This window comes from Pteropus medius, unplaced genomic scaffold (genome assembly GCF_902729225.1).
Source record: "Pteropus medius unplaced genomic scaffold, Ma_sr-lr_union100, whole genome shotgun sequence".
Taxonomy (NCBI): domain Eukaryota; kingdom Metazoa; phylum Chordata; class Mammalia; order Chiroptera; family Pteropodidae; genus Pteropus; species Pteropus medius.
Window position 1 is genome coordinate 16910406 of NW_024352785.1, and position 26448 is coordinate 16936853.

Consider the following 26448-nt stretch of genomic DNA (forward strand, 5'->3'; position numbering starts at 1 on the left):
GAGGAGCTTGCATTATAGCTGGGGGTAGGGTGGGGATGAAGAAAACAAACAAAGCAAACAAAGTCAATAATTACAAACAAGCTTATCTCATAACGAATGACTGTGTCCGTGGTGTGGGGTACTTCAGCTGTAAGTAAGGCCTAAGGAGATGATATTTAAGTTCAGACTTGAAAAATAAGAAGCCACACATGGGAAGAAAATTACTGGGAAAGAGGACAACATATAAAGGCTTGACTTTGTCGGATTATAGGAACAGAAAGCAGTCCAATATGGTAACCAAAGTGATTTGGGTAAATGTACAAGGTAAAGTCAGAGAGATAAGCGGAAGCCAGGTCATGTAGGACCTTGTAGGCCATGTTCGGAAATTTGAATTTTATTCTAATTGTGATAGGAAGATAGTGAAGAGTTTTAAGCAGAGAAGTACATGAATTTTTCAAAAGATCATTGTCACTGACAAGTGGAGACTCAGTTAGAGGGGGACCAGTGTATAAACAAACAGACAATTTAGCAGGCTACTGCAGTTGTCCAGATACAAGATGATCACAGCCTGGACTAGGGTGTTGTCATAGAAGATGGAGAGAAACAGATAGATTCAAGATCTATTTTGGAATTATAACTGTAAGAAAATGTTGCTGGATTAGGTGGGTAGAAAGTAGACAAAAGAGAAGCATCAAGGATGACACTTAAGATTCTGGCCTGGGCGACTGGGTAGATGTTGGTGCCACTTCCAGAGATGAGGACTGTATTAATTTTCTAGAGCTGCTGCAACAAATTACGACAAATTTAGCAGCTTAAAATAACACATATTTATTATCTTATAGTTCTATAGGTCAGAAATCCAACATAAGTCCCACTGGGCTGTAACCCAGGTGATGGCAGTACTGTGTCCCATTCTAGAGGCTCTAGGGGAGAATCTGTCTCTTTGCCATTTCTAGCCTCTAAAGATCACCCACATTTCTTGGCTCATCTCATAACACTTCTTTTGCATTTCATCTCTCTGAGCTTATTTTTAGCATCACGTCTTCTTCCACTGTCCACAGCTGGGAAATGTTCTCCACTTTTAAGGATTAGGTTGGACCCACCTGGATAATCATACTGCCATCTCTCTAGTTTTCTTTTCCAATGTCACACCTCCTCTCTTCTGGAGCCTTCTTTTACTTTAAAGGAAATTTGGGATTATATTGGGTCCACCCCGATAATCCAGGAAAATCAAGATCCTTAATCTTAATCAAATCTGCAAGGTACCTTTTGCCACTTTAAGTAACATATTCACAGGGTCTAGGAATTATTACGTGAACATCTTAGGGAGGGCCGTAGTTTTACTACAATAGGGATAATTGGGAGAGGACTAGGTTCAAAATGATAAACAAATAAGGATTCAAACTTTGAGATGATTAAGAGACATCTATTGTGGATGTGGGGTCTCCACTGGCATATGTGTCTGAAGTTCAGGAGAGAGTCTCGGCTAATAGGTATAAATGTGGAAGTCATGGTATTTAAAACCATGGCACTAGGTAAGATCACCTAGGGAGAGAATGATATTGAGAAGAAAGTCTAGAATCAAGCCCTGAAGCACCCCAGCATTTAGAATTTGAGTAGAATAGGGGAAGTCAGCAAAAGAGAATAAAAAGCAGTCAGTGAATTAGGAGGCAAAGCTTAGAAGAACAGGGTATCTTGGAAAGTAGTAGAAGAAAATCACTTTAAGAAAGCCATTCTTATGTGTGGAGAGAGAGAATAAGGGTAGGTCAGAGAAATGACCTTTGGATTAGGCAACAAGAAAACCGTTGGTGAACTTGCTAAAAGAAGTTTCCATGGTGTCAGAGAGAACACGAGGTGAGAAACTAGGGCCTGTGGAATTAGATAAATGTTTTGAAGAAGTTTGGCTATGACGGGGAAGTGAGAACTGGAACATCATTTTGAGGGGTGTTTGTGGAATCAGAGGTGTTTGTTTGTATTTTTGTTTATTTGTTTTAAGAGATGGACTCTATTAGGTTGGTAGTTCTCAAAACGTGATCCCCAGATCAGCATGAGCATGAGCATGAGCATGAACATCAGCGTCAGTATCAGTTGGGAACTTGTTAGAAATGCTATTGGCTCCTACCCTAGACCTCTTGAATAAGAAATTCCAGGGGTGAGCAATCTGTGTTGTAACAGGCCTTTTGGGTGATTTTGACACAAAATCAGGTTTAAGAACCAATACTGCAGTGGTAATGGCTGTGATCTAATGAAGAAGGAAGACTGATGTTACAGAAGAAAAGAGATGCCTGAAGTCTGCAAGAAGATGCAGGAAATTATAGGAGAGGTCCTAGTAGGAGGGTGGAGCATTGATTGGATTAAGGATGTTTTCCCCTGGAAATATCCTCTTTTTAAAGGTATGGTAAAGAAGATGGATCCAGATGTAGGTAAGGCTGCAGATCAGTCAACAATAAGATGAAAACAAGCCATGAGCAACGATTTTATTTTCGTTTTTAGAAACGGGGTTGGTTAAATAGGTAGGTATAAAATGAAATGCAATAAACATTTGATATCTTAATTTCAGCAAGACATGACAAATTGCCAATGACATGCTCAGAAAGGAAACAGACATGAATAATGGAGAATAGGAGAGTTGAATGACTATGTGGCTGGTTAAACCCATAAGGAGATTTTTAGTGGTACAGTAGTGGCAGGTCTCCGTATTAGAACTTCCCTGTTCAACATTTGACCACGTACTTTGCTGAAGACAGAGGAAGTGTACTCATCAAATTTGAAGTTGGTACAAAATTGAGAAGGCAAGCAAATGTATTTGATGGCATATGTGGATTCAGAAAAATCTTGATACAGGAGAATGAGCCAGAAACTGAAGATAAAACTAAATAAGGACATTTACATCTTAATGCTATTTAAAAAATTATTTTTTGGTGACAATTTTGGGATGGAATAAGACTAAGATTTGGATTAACAGTAGTTTGTAAGAGAAAATCCTTGAAGTTTTACTTACCTACAAGTTCTACATGAGCCAAGAAATTCAATCTTAGCTTGCATTAATAAAAATGAATTAACCAAATCAGGACAGACTTGTATCCTTTTCTAATTGTCATTGAATATACCAGGGATTGTATACAGTGCTGGAGGACATTGAGGACTAGAGCACATCGTGCATCTAGATATTGGAGTGAAAAGTCTAGAAGTCATATCATAAGAGGAATTTTGAAGTGATTGAACTACATTGAATCACGCAGCAAATGTTTCTTGAGCCAGACAAAGCTGTATAAGCAGGAGACAGAGTAGAAAATTGGACAAAGTTCTTAATCTGTCTCATGGTACTTATAATCTAGCGGCTAGATGAAAACAGACTATAAACAAGAAAATAAATAAATGAAGTCAATAATTTTAAATAGTGATCATTCCCTAAACACATTCAGATGATGTCATTCACTTGTACATGATGTGTCAGTACTTGTTGCTGGCTAAGAAAAATACCAACCAATACCTCAGTTAAGCAAGCATTCAGAACCTGCCATAATAAGATTTGATTTACCTTATCCCAAACTCTTTCCATTTCTATGCCCTACTGAGCTAGCTAACAAAGAAGGAATAAATTTCGTTTTCACAATAATGTTATATGGCATATATTACAATATTGTATATTATTACATGTATTATTGTCCCCATTTCATAAAAGAGGGAGTTTGCTTTCAAGATGACTGCACTAATTCCTCCTAATTCCATACTTGTGCTTTTTATGCAATGTGACTTTGCCTTTTCTCCCATCCAGAGGTAGAGTTCATTTCTCTACCCTTTGAGTCTGGGCTTGGCTATCTGACTTGCTCTGGCCAGTGGGACATTACGAATGTATTCAGAGGGTTGAAAAGAACTTGCATATGGGTTTGCTTTCTTTTGGCTGTGGTTTCAATCTTGACACCATTGTGTGAATGAGCCTAAGCCAGCCTGCTGAAATGGTTATGGGGAGAACAAAGGTACCCCACACAGACATGTGAATGAGACCACCTTAGACCAGGCCACTCCATCTGAGCCACTGTATGACTTTATCTGCATGGTCAACCCAGGAGAACTGGCCAGTAAAGCCTAGTCCAAATTTCTGCCCCACATGATAAGACAAAACAAACAAACGAACAAACAAACAAACAAAAACAAGGTTATTGCTTCAATCCTACTAAACTCAGGGCTGTGTTACATAGCAATAAATAAATAATTGTTACAGGGAGGTTCAGAACGTTGCTCATAACCTCAGAGGAAGTAAAGTGTTGGAGCTGGGCTTCCAACCCAAGTCTGCTAACTGCACTGCCTGTTTGCTTGCCAATACCTACATTACTTCTCCCAAAGTGTCCCGAAAGGGCCATTGACAAAGTTAAATTTTATGTGAGTGAAGAATGCATAACTGCACATTTAGTGATGATCTGAACTTAGGGAAATAGTTCTCAGAAGAACTAGATATGTGGCAATGTGTTTTGCTTGTTAAATTGAGCAATGGCTTATAAAGTCCTTAACCAAAAAATAGGTTTGCCTTAGATCTAGAAAAAAACCCTCTGATCCACTTCTTTCTGTCTCTAGAAAATAACATATCTTTGTCAGAAGTCTTTTTCCACCCTTTTGTAGAAGCCTTCAGACAACCACATAGGACCTCAGGTGGTCCTGGTCCTTCTGTTCTTGGGGCTCCTGGGCACAATTCCTCTGTGGGGTGGCCAGAATGGTGGCATAGAGGGGCTGGAAGAACGGTGAGCTCTGTAACACTGATAAGCATCCTGAAAATCACAAGCAATTTTGTATTTATTTATTTTTAAATAGGATAAGAAAAGGGAATTTGAAAGGATTGTAGAGGGCAGAAGAGGCAGAGGCAAACTCCATCTTGTCCCTAAAATTTCTACTGGTCCTATAGGTTGCTGAAGAACGGCCATGGAAGTCATCAGAACTCATGTCTGAGGAACCACGATCCTTTCTGAGAAGCCAAAGATACCATGTATTCAGTGCAAACATATTGAGCTTTTAGTGTGTGCAAAGCACAGCAGGCATTCAGACAAATGGCAATCTGTTGGGTGTGTAATGACCTCTGGCTTGAACATAGAAAGCTGAGTCTCCAGGTGAGACTATCTATCACTCAGTAACCTTGTGCCAAAGATTTAAGTGAACCCAGCTATCGTGAACTAGTTTTTATATTAGCACAAATAAAATAGAAGGATAAATCTATTACCCTAGAAGATTTAAAGCTATTTGAAAACTAGAAATAGGCTTATGGTTGGACCTCCTGTGATTTGTAATATCTGAAACATTGCAATGTGGAAAAATGGGAAAAGTATGGGCTCTGGGTTACAGAAAACAGGGATCCTATCCTAGTTACAATATCATGTGATCTTGCAACTATGGGTCTCTGACAGTAATGTAACTGTTAGGACTGTGAATACTGAACAACGTAATGTCTGTAACGGAATTAGTACATTGCCTGGTACCCCTCTTGTGGGTCCTAAGTATGTGCTAGTTCCTCAGTATGTTCCAATTATTTAAAAAATTAACCCAATATTTACATGTTTTTCTTTTTTTCTTTTCTTTTCTTTTCTTTTCTTTTCTTTTCTTTTCTTTTCTTTTCTTCTTTTCTTTCTTTTCTTTCTTTTCTTCTTTCTTTCTTTTTCTTTCTTTCTTTTCTTTCTCTTTCTTTCTTTCTTTCTTTTCTTCCTTCTTCCTTCCTTCCTTCCTTCTTCTTCTTCCTTCCTTCTTCCTTCCTTCCTTCCTTCCTTCCTTTTCCTTCCTTCCTTCCTTCCTTCCTTCCTTCCATCCACAGCAGAAATTAAACACTCTCGGGTGGAAAGGGGAGAAATATATTTTAAAGGAAATCTTTATTCTATAACATGGATGAAGCTTGAACATATTATGTTAGGTGAAACAAGACACAAAAAGACAAATACTGTGTGATTTCATTGATATCTAGAATAGAGGTTCTTAGAATAGGAAAAATCAGAGACAGAAAGTAGAAAAGAGGTACCGGGGCTGCGGGGAGAAGGGGAAGTTATTATTAAATGAGAATGGAGTTTCTGTTTTGAGATGATGAAAAAATTCTAGAGATGGACAGTGGTGACGGTTGCACAACATTGAGAACGTACTTAATGCCGCAAAACAGTACATTTAAAAGTGGTAAAAGTGGTAAATTTATGTCATGTATATGTTACCACAGTAAAAACAAAAAACATAAAAAAGCAAATCTTTATCAAATCTTGCATAAATGCTAAGCGCATCTGTATGTATCACTGAGGATATAAAAAACAAAAAGCCTCCAAATCTAGGAGGACAGTGTTGAGTCCCCTTGGGAGGCTAGCTTTGAATGTTAAATACTTTCTTTTAATATCCATTCTCTTTGTCATCATCTCCACATCAGGTTGAATGAGAATTGATAAACTGGGAAGTAGTTGGCTCCACCTCTGCACTTAGGTCAGGTTCCCAAAGAGGTTGAACTTATTATCCATTGTCTCACTGACTCCATTGGGATCCATCTTGCCCTAAGCTGGAATACACATCTGGAACACCATGACCGGTAGATACCTGACTAGGCACAAAAGTTACATGTAGAGGAAGTGTTAGTGTTGGTGACTGTGTCAGGATTCTTGCAATCATGACAAGAAATACCACTCAATAGTCAGTAATATCATAATAACTTTGGTGACAGATGGTTAGTAGACTTATTCTGGTGATCATATCATAATATGTATAAATGTTGAATCGCTATATTGTACGCCTGAAACTAATATAATATTGTATGTCAACTATACTTTAATAAAAGTGAATAAATACTTAAATAAATAAATGTTCCTCGCAATTTCCACTCAATCTGGTTTAAACAAACAAAAAAACCCCAGAATTTATGTGTTTCTGCAACTGAGTTAGTTCTGGCTCTGTAAGAGGCTTACTCCACTGCTCCCATGATGTCACTAAGGACCTGGTGGCTTCTTCTCTTTATTCTGTCCACCTTGTTGCTGCCTTCCTCTTCAGGCTCCACATGACGGAACCCAACAACTGCAAACTCATAGCTCCCAGTGGCAAAACACCAGAGGCAATTTCTGACCTGAGCCTCACACCCCATCATCCAGGAAGAAAATGGACTCCTTTTGGTAGCTTTCAGGAAGAAAGAGGGAACTTCTTTTCCTAGAAATTTCAGCAAACACCTCTCCACATCTTGTTGGCTTTGATCAGTCACATGCCCATCTCTGAGCTAATCACTGGGAGGTGGGGGCGGAATGGGGATGCTAATTGGCTGGGTTGGGGTCGCTCCAGGGCCACGTTGTAGCCTGTATGGGAACAGCTCCCTCTAGAGTTGTACAGAGCCCAGCTGGCCTGCCAAGCACAAGAGCAATTAATTCCTTGAAGGAAAGGACAGTGTCACCAACTCATATCCACTAGTAGAGTGTGACACATTCTGGTTGCTTAGTAAGTTCTTATTGGACGAATGCATTATTGCATGAATGAACAGAAAACTAGGTGGAATATATAAACCTCCCAAAAATAGTATTTCTGAGTTCTACATATACTACTGATTTTTCCAATAACTTCTTGCTACTGTATGATAACCGATTCTTAAATTTTCAATATTAATGAAGTTGTGAGGCCAAGCACAGATGAATGCAATTTCAACCTTCTGCTCTTTTAGAAGGTGACATTTTTGTATCTCACATGTGTTATATCCAGGTCGTTAGGAAAATTCAGTCTTTGAAATGCAAGTCTCCATGAGCAAAAACTAAGCTCTTACCTGGGCCCTCTCTCTATACTCAACACTAGAAAAACAGCCATCAACTCTGACTTTTGTGTGTGTGTGTGTGTGTGTGTGTGTGTGTCTGTTGTCAATTGGAGTACTAGTTAGACTATAAACACTAACTTTATACTTTTATGATTTAATTTCTCCTATTTATGGGAATATAAAATGTATTTTTAAAAATAAATAAATCTTAAATGGAAGTGTATGATGGTGACATGGGAAATATGTAAATCTGCCACATACAATATAAAAGCATACTTAAATATGCTTATTATGAACATTTAAAGCTCCAATGGTTTGAAATAATGTTAGCCTCTTATATAAAACATTACTCTCTGAATAAGCCCACTAGCATCTTAAATACAGATTGCATTTTATATACATATAAGAAATCAGCAGTAAAATATTTTTAACTAATATATATTCTTAAATTTTCTCTTTTTTAAAAATTATTACTCTATGTGCCAAGTTTACTTTTTATTTAGCTAGAGAAAAGCATAAAATCTCCTCAGGCCTCTAATTCTTTTTCTCAATGTGAAAACTATAGTATAATCGAGAAATCGTTTATTTCCCAGAAACTCTTCCCTAGACTATTTTTCCTTCCTTTTCTACCTTTTGCCCTTAAACATTCTCATCTTCCCCTATGACTTAAACAATCAAATATAAGTTAACAACCTCCAAATTAATGTATCTAGCCCTGTCACTCATCAGTGCCATCATATTATGTCCAACATCCTAATAGAAATTATTATTTTAATGTTCTCATGACCTCAGGTGCCTTGGTTAATGGCACTGTATCTGCATATTCAACCCAGCTAGATCTCTTGGCATCAACTTAGATTTCTTTTTCTCTATTATCTACCCTTTGGCTCCTTTCAGGAACTCAGTTGACTATTCCTATCACATCTGGTTCCATAATCTCTCTCTCTCTCTATTCCATGGCTGAATTTAAGCTGTTGTCACTTTTCTGGATGACTTTCTCCTCCTCTTTGAAGACAGTAATTCTAGTTTCTTACTAACTAATCTGTCTTCGCTGCAAATTATAATTAGTTTCTAATACAATCTTATTACTCAAATTTTCCTACTTAAAATTCTTCACAGACTTCTCATTGCTTTTAGAATAAAGTACATGTTCAGAGATTTTTGCAGTCTGGCTCCAATTTACTGTACAATCTCATTTTCTGCTGCTCCCTTCCGCTCTTCCCCAGCCCCGTCAAATCACTGATTGGTCTGAGAACACTTGCTAGATCTTTATGTCGTTCCCTCTGCCCAGACTGCTTTCTCGCCTTTCTCCCCCTGTAAAGTTAACTCCAGTAAAGTCTCTTCTGACTTCCCGTCACAATTCATTATTCCCTCCTCTATTAATACTGTGCACATCTGGAACCAGCCTTCCTAGGTGGATCACGTGCTTCTTGAAGGAGGTGGGAGAGGAAGCACTGCATCTCATTCATCTTCGCATGGACAGATCCTAGCCAGTGCCGAGTGGTCAGCATGTACTAAAAAAATGTTTAGTGAATGAATCCTAATTTTGAATGCTCAAAAAGACTTCACACTTCGCTTATAAACTCCCAGAAACAGGAAAAAGGAAGCCCACAGAGTCACAGTGGTTGTATCAACCACAGACAGTAAAAGCAAGCAAGGTAGAAAGACAAGCTACAGCAGAGTAAGCCCATTTGCCACAGGCCCTTCTCGTCTTTTAAGAAATGTCTAATTGGAGATCCCTTTCACGTGCTCTCCTTCCAAGGTTTAATGTACATGATTAATCTTGACTTGCCTTAATACCGCTAGGAATGTGGCAATGACCTCAGCTGAACACTAACAAAGTGATTAATGTTACATGAACTGGACGAGTTTTTTCTTTTTTTCCTCTAGATCCTGAATAAACACATTCATGCAAGATTCGGTTGCAGACCTTTGCTCGATAGAAAATGTACCATGATTTCAAAGAGTAATGTTTCAGATGCAATAAACAACGTTAAAGGAAACATGGCTCTTGTTAAAGAAAATGCTGTTTCAGGCTAAAGTTCCAGTGATCATAAAAGATATATGATGCAATAAACAAAATGAACCACAGGCAGACAGGTCCATTCCATGACTAACCACTGATTGAATTTTCCAACACTCCTGGACTTTCTGAGAGATAAACTATTCACAAAAGGCCCATGTTAAATATAAGGCTGTCATTTCTTTTTTATGTTTCTAGTGAAGTCCAAGAACAGTAGAGAATCCTCCCCCGCCCCTCTCTTCTTTTCTTTCTCCCCTCTATTGGTTGTTTGTGTTTTTAAATTTTTTATGATGTGGGAAGACTGGCAAACAGTTGCTATGATTGTCAAATGCCTTAAATCAAGAAGAGAAAATGCAATAAAACACAGTTTCCATGGTAACACATTGTAACCTAGTACCTCTGGATTATGAGCCAGCTCACATCTATGATCATTACTTGTTGACAGGCATAAATTGAGCCTAAAAGCATTAATTTTAGAGATAAAACTGGAATGTGGAGCTAAGTTATAAAAATGTTTAAATATTTCCAAGGTAGGAGTGACAAATCAACACTGGTTATGTCACTATTTAAATAGTGTTAATAAACTCAGCATAAATACTTAAAAAATTTACAAGCTTTTCTCTAAAGATGGTATAACCGATTTGTATATAATCTTGAGGCTGCGAGTGGTAGCTGACATGTTTTTGGTGGGGTTAAAAGGAATCCAGTGTCAGCAATTAAAAGGAATGATAGATAGATGTTTTAATGAAGGAATGGTTTTTAAGAATGGAAATGATTCTTAAAAATCTTGGTAGTAGAAAAGCTCCTAAAACTATCTTAGGACATAAATACATAATGTTTCTGAATGTTTCTCAGTAGATATAATTTTATTTTTTAAATTAGAAAAGACTCAAATAAAATATGAATTATCACATTAGAATGTTTTCCTACATGCTGCTTTACACATTCACTCTCATGTTCTTCTGAGAAGCACTCACACTTCTGTCAGACATTTTAAGGTTTTGTCTTGTGTATATGGCTGCCTCCGGTTGGCTTCAGCAGTTACCCCTTAACCAACATAATCTACAATCAAAAGACAAATGTTTACAAGGCTATTTGTAATACTTTTAAATATATTTTTTATGAAAATCAAGCTAATCTGATATGTTTAATAGGCTATAATAAAGGATTGGCTTATTTTCTCAACATCTCGATTTTTGTAAAAGACTACTTTATTTCTCTTCTAACTTCTGAGCTCAACTTCCTGGCTTAGGCTTTTACAGAGAGAGTGGGCGAAGCAAGGAGGAGATGGGAGCTCTTCCTCAAGGCTTGACTTTCACTGCCTGAAGCCTCAGCGGGGCAGAGAGAGCGACCAACATGCCTCAGTTTCTGCTTCTGTACTATGGGATTAGGCCTACTTCATAAGGTTGTCACAAGCACTTAACTGAGACAGACACACGCGCAGAGCTTAGAACAGTGCTTGGTGCATAGTAGGCCTTCCCTCAACATCAGCCCCGATAGCCATCTCTGTCATCATCACATCATCTCCCAGTGCCCAGCACTGTGCTTCATGCCTACGGATGACAGTAAATGTTTGTTAAATTGGATAAGCCTACTTGTTCAACTGGGTATCACGAGAGTTTATTATAACTACTTTTTGCGAGAATATGTAACATTTTCAGGAAATTGGACTGGATTGATTTTATTCATTTGTACTGAACCATGCAGAGGTTCACAAAACACCTGTTAAGAGAGCGTGTGGAATTATGCAAGAGTCCTATTGCCAGTGTTACTAATTTGTATGGTTAAACCCTTGGGAATTCTGCAGGGTATCTGAACCAATGTAACACAGACTTGTGTTTAACCTATTGATCAGGGAAGGGCATAGATTTAAGAATCCTCCATGCTTGCCAGCAGTAGCTCAGAAATATGCTAGCGACTTCTGTTTTCTTAGTTCTTCTTTCTCGGCCTAGCTTTTTAAGAATACAAGCATTTTAAGAATGAAGAAAGCAAGTTTCTTCCATTCTAACTGTTATGGACGCTGGGTTATGTAAACGAGGCATTTAAGTTGTCTAAAAAAATTAAGACATTGACCTATGCATATCCAGTTCTCAATACACAATACTATTTGGCATTTCTTATTTATTTTTTATCCCTCATCATTTTCCTTTCAGCTTCCCCAGTGCATACCATTTAATGTATTCCTCTTTCTAATCTGACCTTATTTTTAAAAATCTTAGCCAGCATTCTCATCCTGTAGACACAAAGAAAATAAAGGCTGTCATATGATAGCCTGTTCTCTTTTAACAGTATCCTAACTTGAGAAAGTGCTGAGGCATCATGCTAGGTACATGTAAACCCATCAATAAATGTTGGTTCCCTATTTCAAAGGAAGGAGTTTCCTAGCTTAGAGCAAGGTGTTTCCTAGTTTAGAGGAAGAGTGTCTCTCTTTCCTCCTTCTAAGATTAAACCTTCAACCTACATGCTGAGTTGGTTTCTTACTGTCTCCTTTGGGTCCTGGCTCTATCGGTTGTTCCCATTTTTCTATTTTCAGGATCTTTTTCTTTTCTGATTCTTACCCATCTTAGTCTTTCTCCTACAAATCTAGTCTTCTTTCAGAGTTCATATCTCCATAAAAAAACACCAGCATTCCATTCAGAAATCTAGGAATTGTCTTTGATACATTCTTTTCCATCACCACCCTTCCAGTCCATACACAATCCATCTTTGTCAGTCTTTCCTCCATTAACTTCTATCTCCTCTGTCCTTGCCCAAATGGCTCAGTGGGATGGGGGTTTGTGGTTGAATGATGGCTAATGCAATGGTTAAAAATGGTGGCACAATGCTGCTTTTGTTAGTGTGTTAGTCTTAATTTAGAATATGTTCGGATGGTTTTGAGAAATGAATTCATTTAGAATGCAGGAGTGGAAGGTTGCAAGGGATACCTTCGAAACTGCATTTTTGTTTGTAGGATTATTGTTATCATATGCTCATCTTTGGACAAATAGCCCTGCAAAAATGTCCCTTATTACAGGAGTTACATTTACTTTGTAACAATTGTTTAGTGGACACAAATGTTCCACTAAAGAAACAATTTTCTTTATGAAACTGTGATTGTTTAGTAATTCCTTTTGCTCTCTGTGGGTGACAAGGTGCAGGGTGTCATTATTCAGCCTGGTGAATTTCAGTACCAAGCAAGGTAACCACCTTGGGCTGGCACAGGAAGCAAGAGTGTATTAATAGCCAACTCAGAGTATTGGTATCTCTGGATGACCTAGAGCAGAGTGACTTCAAATTTGGCATGTTGTTACTCACTCTAGGGCTCTCTTTCATCCCAGGGAAGTACTTTAGCCAAAGGGCAGCAGGCAATAAACGAAAGGTTGCAAAGTCTTCCTCAGTCGGGTCAGCCAATTGAGTGCTTCATGCTTCCAAGGTACCTTTAAATAATTTCCTAGGTAAGTCAAAGCAAAACAGTCTTTCCCATGTATTATTATACCCTTTTCATTAAAAAGAATGTTTGTATTTGGTCTCTATATTATGTATAGTCATGAAATGCGGATCATCATGTTGTTGCTTACCCGTATTTTTCTTAAAAGGACACAGTTTTCCAGTTCCGGACAATTCAGAAGCTTACGGTGAAGGAAAATGAGGGCCAAGTTGTCTAGATTGCAGGCCGGAGACCCCTGAACTCACAACAGCACTAGATTCTGCTTTTTGGCTCCAGTGCCCAGTGCTGGCTTCCTGTCTTTGACTCGTCCTAGGGAATAGTGAATTGCTGTCCACTGAGTGCTCTGAGTAGATCCCTACATTTACCTTGTTAAGAATAGGATAAGGCCCCAAATGGAGTCACTTGTGCTAGGCCCCACGTCAGCAAACCAAGATTTAATACTTAGCCTAATTGCAGTTTCGGCCTCCCGGGAATGTAACCGTTAGCCGGGCAATGTGGAATTCTCTGGTAAGCGCTAATGAGGAAATCCGCCCAATAGACAATGCGGTCTTTGTTAATAATTTCCTTTTTTTCTGCCCCCTTTCCACCTTTAAAAACCTTTCCTTTTCTACAGTGTGGCAGAAACTATTCGCTATGCCACTCAATTCATGAATCACTGAATAAAGCCAATTTGATCTTTAGATTCAGTCGAATTTTGTTTTTCTAACAGTCTAAAGACAGAACAGGGTAAGATATCACCTCTACTTAAATTTAGCCCATATTTCCATCTATTTTCTTTTGGTGGCTCTGCTACCAGTAACACCCCGTTATTCTAATTTATTAATTTAAACATTTCTTTGAATCACGATTTTCTGATATTCCATTCGGAATTTTTTTAAAGGACACGGCCTCTGTGTTGTTTATTTCCATAGTACCTGGAAAACAGCTGATGCTTATTGAGTGATGGTCGAATTAAATTGCCCTCAATTTATTAACTGACTTGTACACACAAATAGACAGAACAGCCAGTCAGCACAATGGCATCATGTTCCTTCTCTGAATAGCATTAAACAACAAACAAACAAAAAAACTCCTGCAGAACTCAATTTGTACTGTCCTAACCCAGCTTTGGAAAATGGCCCCACCATCACCATGAGAGGAAAAAGAAAAATCGAGATGGTTGAAATTCAGATCTACCCAGATTAGGTGAGAAAAGGAAGGGCTGCTTTGTTTTCTTGCCCTTGTGCTGCCTCCTTTCATCATTAGTAATTCTATCCCTCTCTTATCTGATCATGCAGGGTCACATTATCTCACTAGCAAGTGAATACGCTGTGGAAAAACTCCCCAAAAGCAAATGAACAGAAAGGAGGTGCTGATACTGAAATTAAAGGAACTCTTTCGCCAAGCCCCCTCCCACTGACTGTGGATGGAGAACTTATGGATATTCTGAATCAGTTCGAACTTTGTCAAGATAAACCTTTTGTCTCATTGTTCTAACAGTATACAGAGGAGATAATTTACATGACAGTAATTAGGTTGCTATATTTAGTAGCGTGCTCTCTGCCCATTTCTGGTAACTTGCTTTTATATAAAACATTGAATGGGCTTTTCAAAACTTGGAAGGTATGTGTGATACTATTTAAAACATGACAGCTAGAAAGCAGCGCAATTTGGGTAGATTCTGTTCACCTCTTAGCTTTGGGGGAAGATCAAAAGAGGAATAATGGCTTTAAAGTTCTTTTTACACACTGTGTACTATCAGAAAGAAGCTACTCTGAGTTTTATTGGCTTTCTCTTCTCCCCACAAGCGAATGATTATTTTCATTTTTTATATATTGTGTTGAGCTGAGCTACCAGAGCTTTTTTTTTTTTTTTAATCTGACATTGATTTATTTTTCTTCATCCCTTAGGTTAAAACGATGAAAAGAAAGAAACTATTCTGTTGGTCCAAACAATTTATTTGAAACTTTGACTGCAGAGAGGCTCAAGTAGCAGTCTTTCATTTGTTTCATGGTGTTAGATGGTTTAACCCTTTTTGACTTGTCCAAACACAGTGATTTCACAGCCAACGGGGAATTCGCTGACCAGCTGTACTATGTCATTCAGAACACCCAAGGGGCCTTCCTTCCTTTCCTGGTGTCCACAGTTCCTAAAGGATTTAGTCAAGATCATATTGCCTCCCATTTTGAGTTAATCTGTTTTGAATGTGAGAATTACCTAGTTTCTTCAAATTTTATTTCCAGAGTGACTCCTGATTAATATTTTGGAAGGTTATAATGCTTTACTGAATCGAAAGCCTTGTATGACCTGACCCAATGCCATCTTTCCACCATTTGCGTTGTCAGTCTCTGCTGAGTCTCACAATCTTTCTAAAATTACCACAAAATTCTCCATATTTTATTTTTTACTTCTTTTTCACATTTCACTTTAGTGATTAAGCTAAACCTGACTTGGCATTTTCACAAATATCCCTTTGAGAACTATAAATAACTAATATCTCCTTTAGTCCAGCACATTCACAATATTGTGCTTTTAAAAATAAATTAAAATAGGAAAGACTACAATTTAGGCTTTCAATTGATCATTTTATTTATAAGCGTGGAAGAGAGGAAAAACCTCCAAAGTGTAAAATTGTAAAAACAGTGTGTATGAGAGCATTTCATATATTATAATGGAATTAGAATACATACTAAGTGTGTAAAAAATACCAAATTAGACTTCTAGTGGAGGTTGGAAATCTACAAATTGGCAGAGCTTTTGAAATAAAGATTTTTTTTACTCCTACTCTTTATGGGCATGAGTTTGAAATGGTGTATTTATTAAAAAGTAGTTCCATCAGGAGGCATCCTTGGCATGCCTCTGTAGCAGCTGATTCCTCTTATTCCCTATTCCATTCTTGTTTATCCTATTCTTCTCTCTTTTATTTCTTTAATTCCTTCTTTTTTCCTTTTCACTTTCCTGTGCCCTCAGTGTGCACATTGGTCCTTTGTCTCTGGTGAATTAAAACTCTTAACAGTTTCATGACCCTTAAACCACATCAAGAAAGTCACAAAGGTTGTTCAAAGGATCAGAAAGAAATACCACACCTATAAATACTGCACACAGCTGAATTTCTAGGTCTCCTCTCATCATAACCTCAATCTCAAAAAGCAGTTGAAGAGGCCGTCTGACTGTTGAAAGCATTTATTAGAAGCCTCCATGCAGGTTGGAAGTGGTGGTTCTGTTTTGGAAGTTTCCCAGGTGAGCCCTGTTCACACCACGCCTGCACTGAGATCCTTCCTTGGAAATCCACTGAAGAATCAGAAATCACAAAGGAATGCCATATTCCACGTGAAGCTATATTCATTGTAGAAAAAAAGATTGTGCTTCATTGGGAAACTATGCATTATTTACATACAGGACACTCTTCCTGTTATTTGATTCTAATCTTTCATTGTTTTTGAGCTACTTTGCAACTTTGTATGTTATAAGTAACTGATAGACATGCAAATGCTTCCTGTCTGGTAGAGGTTTAATTGACTTCCCTCCACTTCCTCTGGAAAAAACCAGGTTTGTTCTATTTGCATACTCATTTCAATATTCCTGAACTTTAAATGTGTCTCTTCGGATTCTCTTAAACTGGTTATAACATCTGTCGGTTCCCTCTTTGATTAATGAGTAGAATCAAATCTTTAACATGTCTTCATTTTATATCTGTATGAGGGTCATGATTTTACCCTTCTTTGAAAATTATCTTTTAACACCATTCTTCCCAGCCTGTATTCATCATTCTTTTCCTACTTCTGATGGTTCTTTTTATTCACAGAGGGGTTGATTGTGATTCTTGAATTCAGCATTTGATGAACATAAATATTTTTATAGTCACTATGGGCCACTATATTTGGAACTGAGATGTCCCAAAAAATCTAGGATGTATGGTTGCTCAATAATATTTCGTATAGAACTAAACAAGTGGAAAAGGTCTTAAGTTCATCTAGTCTCCTCTATTATAAGAACTAGGCCAACCAAAACCCAGAAAAATGGAGATTTTTCTCAAGATTGTACAGATTTTGAGCACAGTAGTCTTCCCTCATCCATGATTTTGCTTTCTGCAGTTTTAGTTACTGATGGTCAACCATGGTCCAAAACCATTAAATGGAAAATTCCAGAAATAAACAATTCATAAGTCTGAGTAGCGTGAAGAAATCTTGCTGTCCTGCTCCATCCCACCCCGGACTTGAATCATCCCTTTGTCCAACATATCCACACCATATACACCACCTGCCCATGAGTCACTCAGTAACTGTCTCAGTTTTCAGATTGACTATTGTGGTGTCGCAGAGCTTGTGTACAAGTAACTCTAATTTTACTTCATAGTGGTCCCAAAGATCAAGAGTAAGTGATGCTGGAAATTCTGACATGCCAAAGAGAAGCTGTGAAGTGCTTTCTTTAAGTGAAAAGGTAAAAGTTCTCAACTTAAAAGTAAAGAAAAAAATCGAAGCTGAGGTTGCTAAGCTCTAATGTCAGAATGAATCTTCTATCCATGAAATTGCCTAATTTATCAATTAAATTTTAGCATAGATAAGTATGTATAGGAAAAATATATAGTACAGTTATGGGCCACATAACAACATGTTAGTCAACAACAGACCATATATACGACAGGTGTCCCATAAGATTATAATAGAGGTAAATTTCTTGTAAGAAATGGAAGGATATGTGGTTTGGGAGGAATTTTTTTTTTAATGGAAGCAATATCTGTGGGCCTTGAGAATAGATTTCTTCTCATTTACAGCACCTCAATTTTGAGTGCACAGATTACATCCCAATCAATCAGCCACTGATGCGTTTCAGCACAGAGAAGCCTGTCTCCACTAACAATACAAATCAGAGGGTGCCACAGCCCTCTCAGATCTAGCTTGATGGTCTTCAGAGTGCATAGCTACAGATTCTTTCTTGAGGGCCTAGGATCCTGTACAAGGACACAGACCCACGGGAGCTACCTTAACAATATTAAGTGCCACTGCCACGTTCATAAAAGCTTTCTGTGTAGTTTGGAGCCTGCCTGTTTCTGTATTTTGGAAATATTTTCAGGTTGTAGTGATGTAAAGTATTGATATTTTATTTCTTCTATCAATTCAATGCCAGAGAGATATTTTTGTGCCAGACAGAGTCAAAAGAAACAAAAATGAACTTCCAAAGTCAAAATACCGAGTCCTTAGTTCTATACTCTCTCCATGTGAAACACCCTCCTTTTTTTAAAACAAATACCACAGAGTTCTTTAATCTGACCACTGCTCCAACATGCAATAGCTAAGATCACATTGCCATGACAATCCCCTATGTTCCTTTAGCTCTCCATCTTGATTTTTTATTCCTATTGATCCTTAGGCCACCTCTCACTCCCTCCTGCCACTATTAGATAATCTACACCTTACCCAGTCAGTTTCTCCTCGATATTTCCAATCAATCCAGCTCACATCCCTATTCATGGAGCAGCATGGACAGTTTCAATGTTCGATTTCTGACCCTGTCAGAAGGAAGCAGAGGGAGGGTCTATGAGACAGTGTTTGTAGTTAGTCTACAGAAGTGTCCAGTGATGCCCTAAGCCTTCACATGCACTCACCACTCACTCACTGGCTCACCTGGAGCAACTTCCAGTCCTGCCAACTTCATTTATGTTAAGTGTCCTATACAGGTGTAGCATTTTTATCTTTTATCCCATATTTTTATTGTACCTTTTCTACGTTTAGATATGTTTAGTTATACAAATACTTACCACAGTGTTACAATTGTCTACAGAGTTCAGTACAACGACATGCTGTATAGGCTTGTAGCCTGGGAGCAATAGGCTCTACCATAGAGTCTAGGTGTGTAGTGGGCTGTACCATCTATGTTTGTGCAAGTGCACCCTGTGAAGTTCACACAATGAAAAACTCACCTAACAATGCATTTCTCTGAATATATTCTGTCCTTAAGGTACACATGACTGAACACAGGGTTTGATACTATCTCTGGTTTCAATCATTCCCTGGGGGTCATGGAATGTATCCTCCACAGACAAGTAGAAACTGTTATAGTAACAGAATTGAGTTTAAACCCAAGTCTGGCTAATTCCAGATTCTAAAGCCTTTATTACTACAGTAAATCTACTCTTCCTAAAGTGGAAATGATAATATGCACCTGAAAATTACTGTAACTTAAGCAAAAATTGAAATCCAAAGGACCAAACAACATGCCTAGCTTGTAGCAGGCCTTCAATTCTCTTCCTCAATGGATGAAATAGAATGACAAAGCAAATGGCACCATGTCTGATTGGTCAACCAGCCTCATTAATTCACATTCCATGTTATTTATTTTCCCCACAATGCTCAGGCACATAATAAATGCTCAATAAAATTTTGAATAGAATTGATTGAAGTAGAACTAATAGATATGCAAAAGAACCACAGCTGATTTTAAACAAAGCCTCCTTTTAACTGTAGGGCTTGAAAGAGACATGGTTTAATTGTGAGTTGTACCCTAATCCTTCTGTTAACCATAAATTCTAAAAATAATCCAACCATGTTTGTAGTGAATAATTTATAATATAGAACAATTGTTGTAACTAAATATCCCGACCTACTTTTTGCTAGAAAATCACTTTATATTCCTATTTACATAAGAGTATTATCATAAACCCTTTTGAGTGAGTGACAGGCTATTTTAGGAAATCAGTAGCTGCACTTACTTTGGTTACTGCTTCCTTCCTCAGCAAACCTTCCCAGGTCTATCCTCAGTTCAGGCAGATAACACGGGGTGGTATCAGCAAAGCACTCTATAGCATAGATGCCTGAGAGCTCTTTAGACTTTGTGCTAATAATATTTTTATATACCCTGCTCCCCTCCCTTAGCTGTTTCCTTTGCTGCCTGAGCTGTTTGGCCACGTCTGAACTGCCGCTGATGAAGCCTTTTCTGGCAGGTTGCCCGGGGAGCAGCTCTCCTGTAGATTCTGCCTCTCTCCAGGAGTTGCCTGCCTTCAGGATAATGGGCAACATTGAAAGCTGCAAGGCGCTTGGTCGACAAGGTCAGAGTGCCTTTCATTCCTGCAATAATCAACCAGTGTAGCTCTTCCTCAGACCTGGGGAGAGAGAAGATAGAGGTCAAAAGAGCAATTACATTTCACATTGACTCCAGAAAAGGCTTGGATCACAAGACTGAAAAAGAAAAACGGATTCTAGCCTCATTCTTATCCATTCCTTTTCTGGTCATCTATGTTATTAACACTGGCCTGAAACCATAACAAGTTTTAGCTTGATGACGTGAAAAATGCATTTTCCGCCTGCAGATGAGATCTTTCTTCTTAGACATTTAGCACTGTCAGCATATTGCAAAAGAATGCAAATGAGCTGCAGGATCTATAACCAGAGACAGTAAGCAAAGGCCATTAATTATGTTTTTAAAAAATGTTAACCCTAGCAGACTGTGTAACAAGCAATTGTGCTAATTTCAATCTGTAATCAGTCCCTACATTAGCATAACTTTATTTATTTAGCATTAAGACAACAATTTAGAGAATATAATTTAGTTGGAAATGTCAGTAATTTTGCAGTGGCAGATTGTTGTTACAAAGCTACCTCTATTTGACCTTATAGCTGCCAGGACTAATTACTTTAATTGCATTAATTGCACTGACCATTCTGGTGGTTAGTGTAGTTGCTGTTACTCTTTAACCAATGGGCAAATCAGCCTGGCTGAATTCTCAGTAAAATGTTCCCTTCTAAATCTCCTTTGATTCTTTTCTGCATTGTGAGAGCCCATATAATTCAGATTATCAGTGCTCTCATTGAGTTCAAGAATTGTGAGGACAACTCTTGAAAGGAAAAAAAAAAAATCCTAACTGATCTTTATTGCTTATTGCTGACTTGATTATAGAACAATCAGTTTACTAATGACCAAGAACTGTTTGAAAAATTGTTGTTGCAGTTTGACATTAAATTGAAAGTCCCTCATGTCACATTTCAGAATGAAGTCTTGTTAAAAATACTACGTTCTTTGTTTCCACCTCAAGGACTGAATACGTAGTTTTCCCTGGGATTTGACTCAACACAAATTGAGATACATAGCTATGTCCTAGCTTAAGACCTATGGTCTTACGAGTCTAACAAATAGATATTTTTTCCTGACAAAGAAAGCTCCAGAGGACATGTAATAAATAATTTGCTTCCAGGAACATATATTAGTTGAAATGAAGTACTCCTGAAATGCCCAATTCTTAAATATAAAATTACGAAATTTTGAAAGTTAGAAAGACTAGATCGTCATCCAATTTATCTGCCCACTCAAGGCAGGTATCAGTTCCTTTTTGTTTCTTCTAGATAACTCAGATTACTTTGTTCAACAACTTGGATTGCTAAAACATTCTATTTTATATATATACACACACATGCACACACATACATACACACACTATATATATACACTATATATATATATATACACATACACACATATACATATATATGTTTTGTTATAATTTTTATTCACTAGGTAATAATAATACCCAACATGTATTGACTGACTGCTATGTTCCATGTATTTATTCATTTATTCACTCAACATGTATTTATTCATTTAATCCTCCCAATAGTCCTATGCAAATTATAGTATTATTATTGCTGTTGTTATACATATGAGGCAGTGCAAATTATGGCAGAGCCAGGATTGAACTATAGATATTTGGGTCTGGAGCATCGGAGCTTGATCTTGATGTTAGATTATGTCAGAATTAGATAAAATTCTTCTTCCGAGTCTACAATGAGTTGATAAAACCACTTTCCTGGTATGGGGGTGACTCGGTTTCCTGGTATGGGCAGAGCTTCGGTTTGGCAATATTTCTCTTTAAAGTGAGGCATCAGATCTGAATAAGGCTTAACACTCCTAATGTGTGCAAAACTTCATGCTAAGTTCTCACCTGCAAACTCTCAGCCCATATGTCACATCCCTAGGGAAGTCTTCCTTGACCCCTGGTCTACCTTAGGAAGCCTTATGATAAGCTCTGGTGTGACAACAAAGCTTTCTTTATTAGCTTTAATTCAACAATTAAGAAGCCCAGATACTCTGTCTTTAATTGGGGAAAAGAAGAGTGGGGTCCTGTCCGTTTTCAACACTTTGACCATTAACCAATCGATCCCACACAAAGCACAAAGAAATTCACAAAACTCTTGCTTCCTTCCAGTTTGAACTGCATATTCCAATTACATGGGCCTACAGGAAGAGGTACATCAATGGCTTATTCTTTCCTCTTTTAAATTCCTCTCCAGCTCCTCATCAGGTGTGAAGCCCTCATTCGAGACTTTCTGATAGGTAATAAACCCTTTGGATCTAGACTTCATCCCTTCCTCCATGGCCCCTCTATATCCAGCTACTTCCCTGAACACGACTTGTGATTCTGGCAAAGTTGGATTCTCACTATGTCTTAAACATACTCCAGCCATGACAGGGCTCACGTGGTGTTCTCCACTCACATTCTCCTTAATCCTGTCTGCTTTCTGCTTCCACAAAAGATCTGTGACATCCTTTCCTTCTCTATGCTCACCTCAAACAGCATATCTAAATCTTTTCTAGAACCTTTGAAATGGATTATTCTGTCAGGTCTATCCTCTCCACCTCTCTCCACTTTACTTTCTTTCTCCATCCCCTCTGCCCTGCCTCACTTCAGTCCTTCATCATCTCTTGTGTGGGTCATTGCAGGGATGGCCTCTCTTCTGGCTGAACCCACCACTGTGATCCCTCACACTGCCACATTCTTTTATGGAAAGCCATTCAGGGGTCCCCTGCCCAGCACCTGAAACTGTGTTTTCAGTTCTCAGGCACATCTGCCAGCCATCTTTACATTTTCAGTCTGAAGGTCATTCTTCTGGTGGAGAAGACAGAGCAAAATAGGAGCTGAGTAATTCTGTTCTCTCTTTGTCTTGTTTACATTACATCATAATGAAATTACATCTCTTAGAAATGTGACTAACAGTTCCTTGTTCTTCGTGCTCCTTACACACTGGTAAAGGTCATTTTTCCCCCAGCAAAATGGAGCATATCTTTTATCGACACCGTTCTTCTAGGTTTGTGCTATTGCATTGCTTTTGTTTCTAGCTGCAAGCTCTTTGATCATTCAAACATGCTTTCTTTTTAAAATCTGAGCTCAAAGGAGAGTTCTCCAAGCAACCATATTGATTTCTTTAGTTTTCCTTCCATATTCAACTAATTTTTATTATATAGTTAGAATTTCATTTTCTACTCCTTCTGGACCTATCTATACTCTTTTAGAAAACCCACCATGAGACCAAACTAAATTTTCCTTAAACTTTTTGAAATTTACTTTTCCATAGTCTGAGATGCACGTCAGACACCGATTAACATTCTTGTCTTTTACGCGTCTGAATTCTAAGCTCTCATTTTCTCCCAAGGTACTCAGCACTTCTTGGTTCTAAACCTGCTCTTCCTGGAAGATCAGAGTCAAGTTTAGAGTACCTGTGTTCTCCAAGTCCAAGCCAACAATCTACGTCTCTCCATCTGCTAAGTGGAAGACCTCTGTACCCAGAGGTGAGAGGAGCCCTGAACTCCACATGACAATGGGAAGTCCTGCGAAGCTTTGGCTCCAGTGCTCAGGAACTAGCAAAGAATGCCAGAGTAGTGGGAGTGGAGGCAGCCTCAGAGAAGGTACCGGCCTCCTTCACTGAAGGAAAGGCCAGCAGGTCAATCGCCTATCCAAAGTCATTGAATACTAACACCCATGACCAGAGATGCTCTTTTTAAATTACAGAGTAGAGATGATAAAGCAGAGGTGGTAAGAGAACGAACATGGAAGAAATAGAAAATAAAGAAGCACAGAGTGGGGAGATGGGGGAGTAATATTTCTTGAGACTCTATTTTGTGCCAGGCACTGTGCTAGGCATTTACACACACCTCTCTTATTCTTCCCAGTACCATTTTAACACGTGTAGAAACTGAGCATTATATAAATTTATTGGCTTCTCTAAATCACAGAGCCAGAGAATGCAGAAGTCAGGAATTAAACCTAGATTTGAGGGTGAGAGGATAACAAAACAAACAAAAACAATTCGCTGCAACACAGGTAATTTGGTCACATACATTACGAAAGTAGTGACATTATAAAGGAGATACATGTACAAATCAATGCCTCTTATATAAACTTCAAGAGAATAGCTATTTCATTGCACATTACTAATAATTTTGATGTATATCACCAGAATTTTATCAAATGTACTTTTTTGGAAAGTGTAATTGTAGTTCGGTATTTTTGCTAGGCGGAGTTTTTTGTTTGCCTTTTTTTCTTGCTTATTTGTTCTAGTTTTGCATTCTATTGGTGAAATTTCTTGGCAAAATGCAGAGAAAAAAAAAATAGTACCACAATGAAGTCACATAATTTGTGATCCTTAAAGGAACTAGTCGTCTTGGTACATTACTGTCAGCTAAACATATAAATGTTCTTTGAAAAGTCTGCTTCTAGACGTTAATGGAAGTATTGATTTTCACCTCCGTCTTTTTCTTTTTTTATAATGTCTATTTACCAGGCTACCTCCTCATCTCCTTTCTGAGCTCTGCTTCCTTAAGTGTCAGCGTCAGAGGCAAGTGCCAAAACCAAGGTGACTAACAGGGTGTCAAGCCAGTTGCAGAAATAGAGAGAGGACTTAACTAATGGCATAGGTCTTATAAGTCAATGGACCCTGTCTCTCCTAATTTCATTATCAATTCACCACAGGAACCTGACAGAGTCAGTATGTTAAGTCAAATTCAAAAGCTCACAAATGAAAAGAAAAAAAAAAATCCAATTTCAGAGTCAGGTAAAAACATCATAATTCAGAGAAAATCTTTATTATTGATTTATAGCTGCAGACTCTTGTCCAAAGGTTTCCTCTTTAAATTAAGAATACTAATGATTTCCCATCCTGAAATTAATAATCCAAAAGCCACACAAATTCAGAAAAGGCACTAATTGTTGTACTTCAACCAGGAAGTGCCAGTGAGCAGATGCCTAGCTTGTTCCATTCAGCAGCTGTGGTTCATGACGAGCCACAGCATTCTTGAGAATCACACACTTCTTTGAGAGTTATTCTTGTGTGTGCCAAGAGGCCATAAATTTGAAATAGAATATCCTGTTTATTAAGGCTTCTATACATGCAAGCCAATTGCTCTCTGATATACAGATTTGTTTGGGACACAAGTTCCTGCCTAAGGAATTTGAAGACTTAACAGCGCTTGTGGAAGAGGTAACACAGACCCCAGCAAAGTCAGGCAGTCTGCGGCCTGCGCAGGGCACCGAGTCAGTTCCAGAGGAAACACAACCTTGCCAGGATAGCCACAGTGACTTCAAACAGAACTGAAACCAGGAAAAAAGAAACAGTTATTCTGTGGGGAACAGGAAATAGATATTAAGAAGAAATGGATATAGATATAGTCATTTTGCTACTGAGTATTTTTATTTACTCCATGCTATTGTATTTTTGTAAGCCATGTTAAATTATTTTTAAAATAATGTGGGAGTATGAATGAATAAATGAAGTTTCTTTAGAACATTTCAAGTTACTTTATTAGAAAAAAATAGAGATTCAGAAACCTTCCCAATGTTCCCTAAAACAAAACAAAAAAAATAAATAAAGAACATCTTATATTCCTAGTTAATTATCCATCTGCTCTTAGTAAGACTGTATCAAAATATTGGAGTCCTTTGCAACTACCTCAGAATTTGTCTTTGCAGTAAGACTACCATTTTGATTCATACAAACATTAAAGAGATTTAAAATTTCAAATGCATGTTTCCACAGCCTTCTGTTCATATAGCTATTATGGAAACATTTTTTTTCTTTCTTTGTGTGTGTGTGTGTGTGTGTGTGTGTGTGTGTTGTAATTAGTCATTCATATGTTTCTTTCCCACCAGACTGAGTTCCTGGCAGGATCACAATGTCCCCAGTGCCTGCAAGTGTCCTTAGAACAGAGAAGATACACAGAAGAAACTATCTGGGGATTAATTTTAGGTAATCCAATGTAACTAATTTACAGGATGATTACAAGGATTAAATGAGATAAGATAAAAATCCAACCTGTATCTGAATCACAATAGGAACTTAACTCCTTGGTTCTCTGCCCCCTTTTTGAAGTAAAGAAAAAATTCTTTTCTTTTTTTAAAGCAGTATAGAATACTAAAGATCAAATTTTCACTTAATAAAATAATATGTATTTTTTTTGTAGAACTTGATTTGTTCTTAAGAATAATCACAGTTGGTATATTTAGAAATTTAAGACTCAGCTAGATAGATGGGAACA

The 26448-nt window shown here is 37.9% G+C and overlaps 1 protein-coding gene across 1 annotated transcript in view; it reads right to left on the reverse strand.

Annotated features, from left to right (window-relative positions):
- The window catches only part of ZNF608 (zinc finger protein 608), a 147424-nt gene extending 127429 nt beyond the window's left edge, over positions 1-19995 (reverse strand). The window contains exons 1-2 of the mRNA XM_039848577.1: positions 19859-19995; positions 18567-18658 (exon numbers count right to left, since the gene is read on the reverse strand). Coding sequence (XP_039704511.1) covers positions 18567-18620 — 54 coding nt within the window. The 5' untranslated portion in view covers positions 18621-18658; positions 19859-19995. The remainder of the gene's footprint in view (positions 1-18566; positions 18659-19858) is intronic.
- Positions 19996-26448: the final 6453 nt, after the last annotated feature.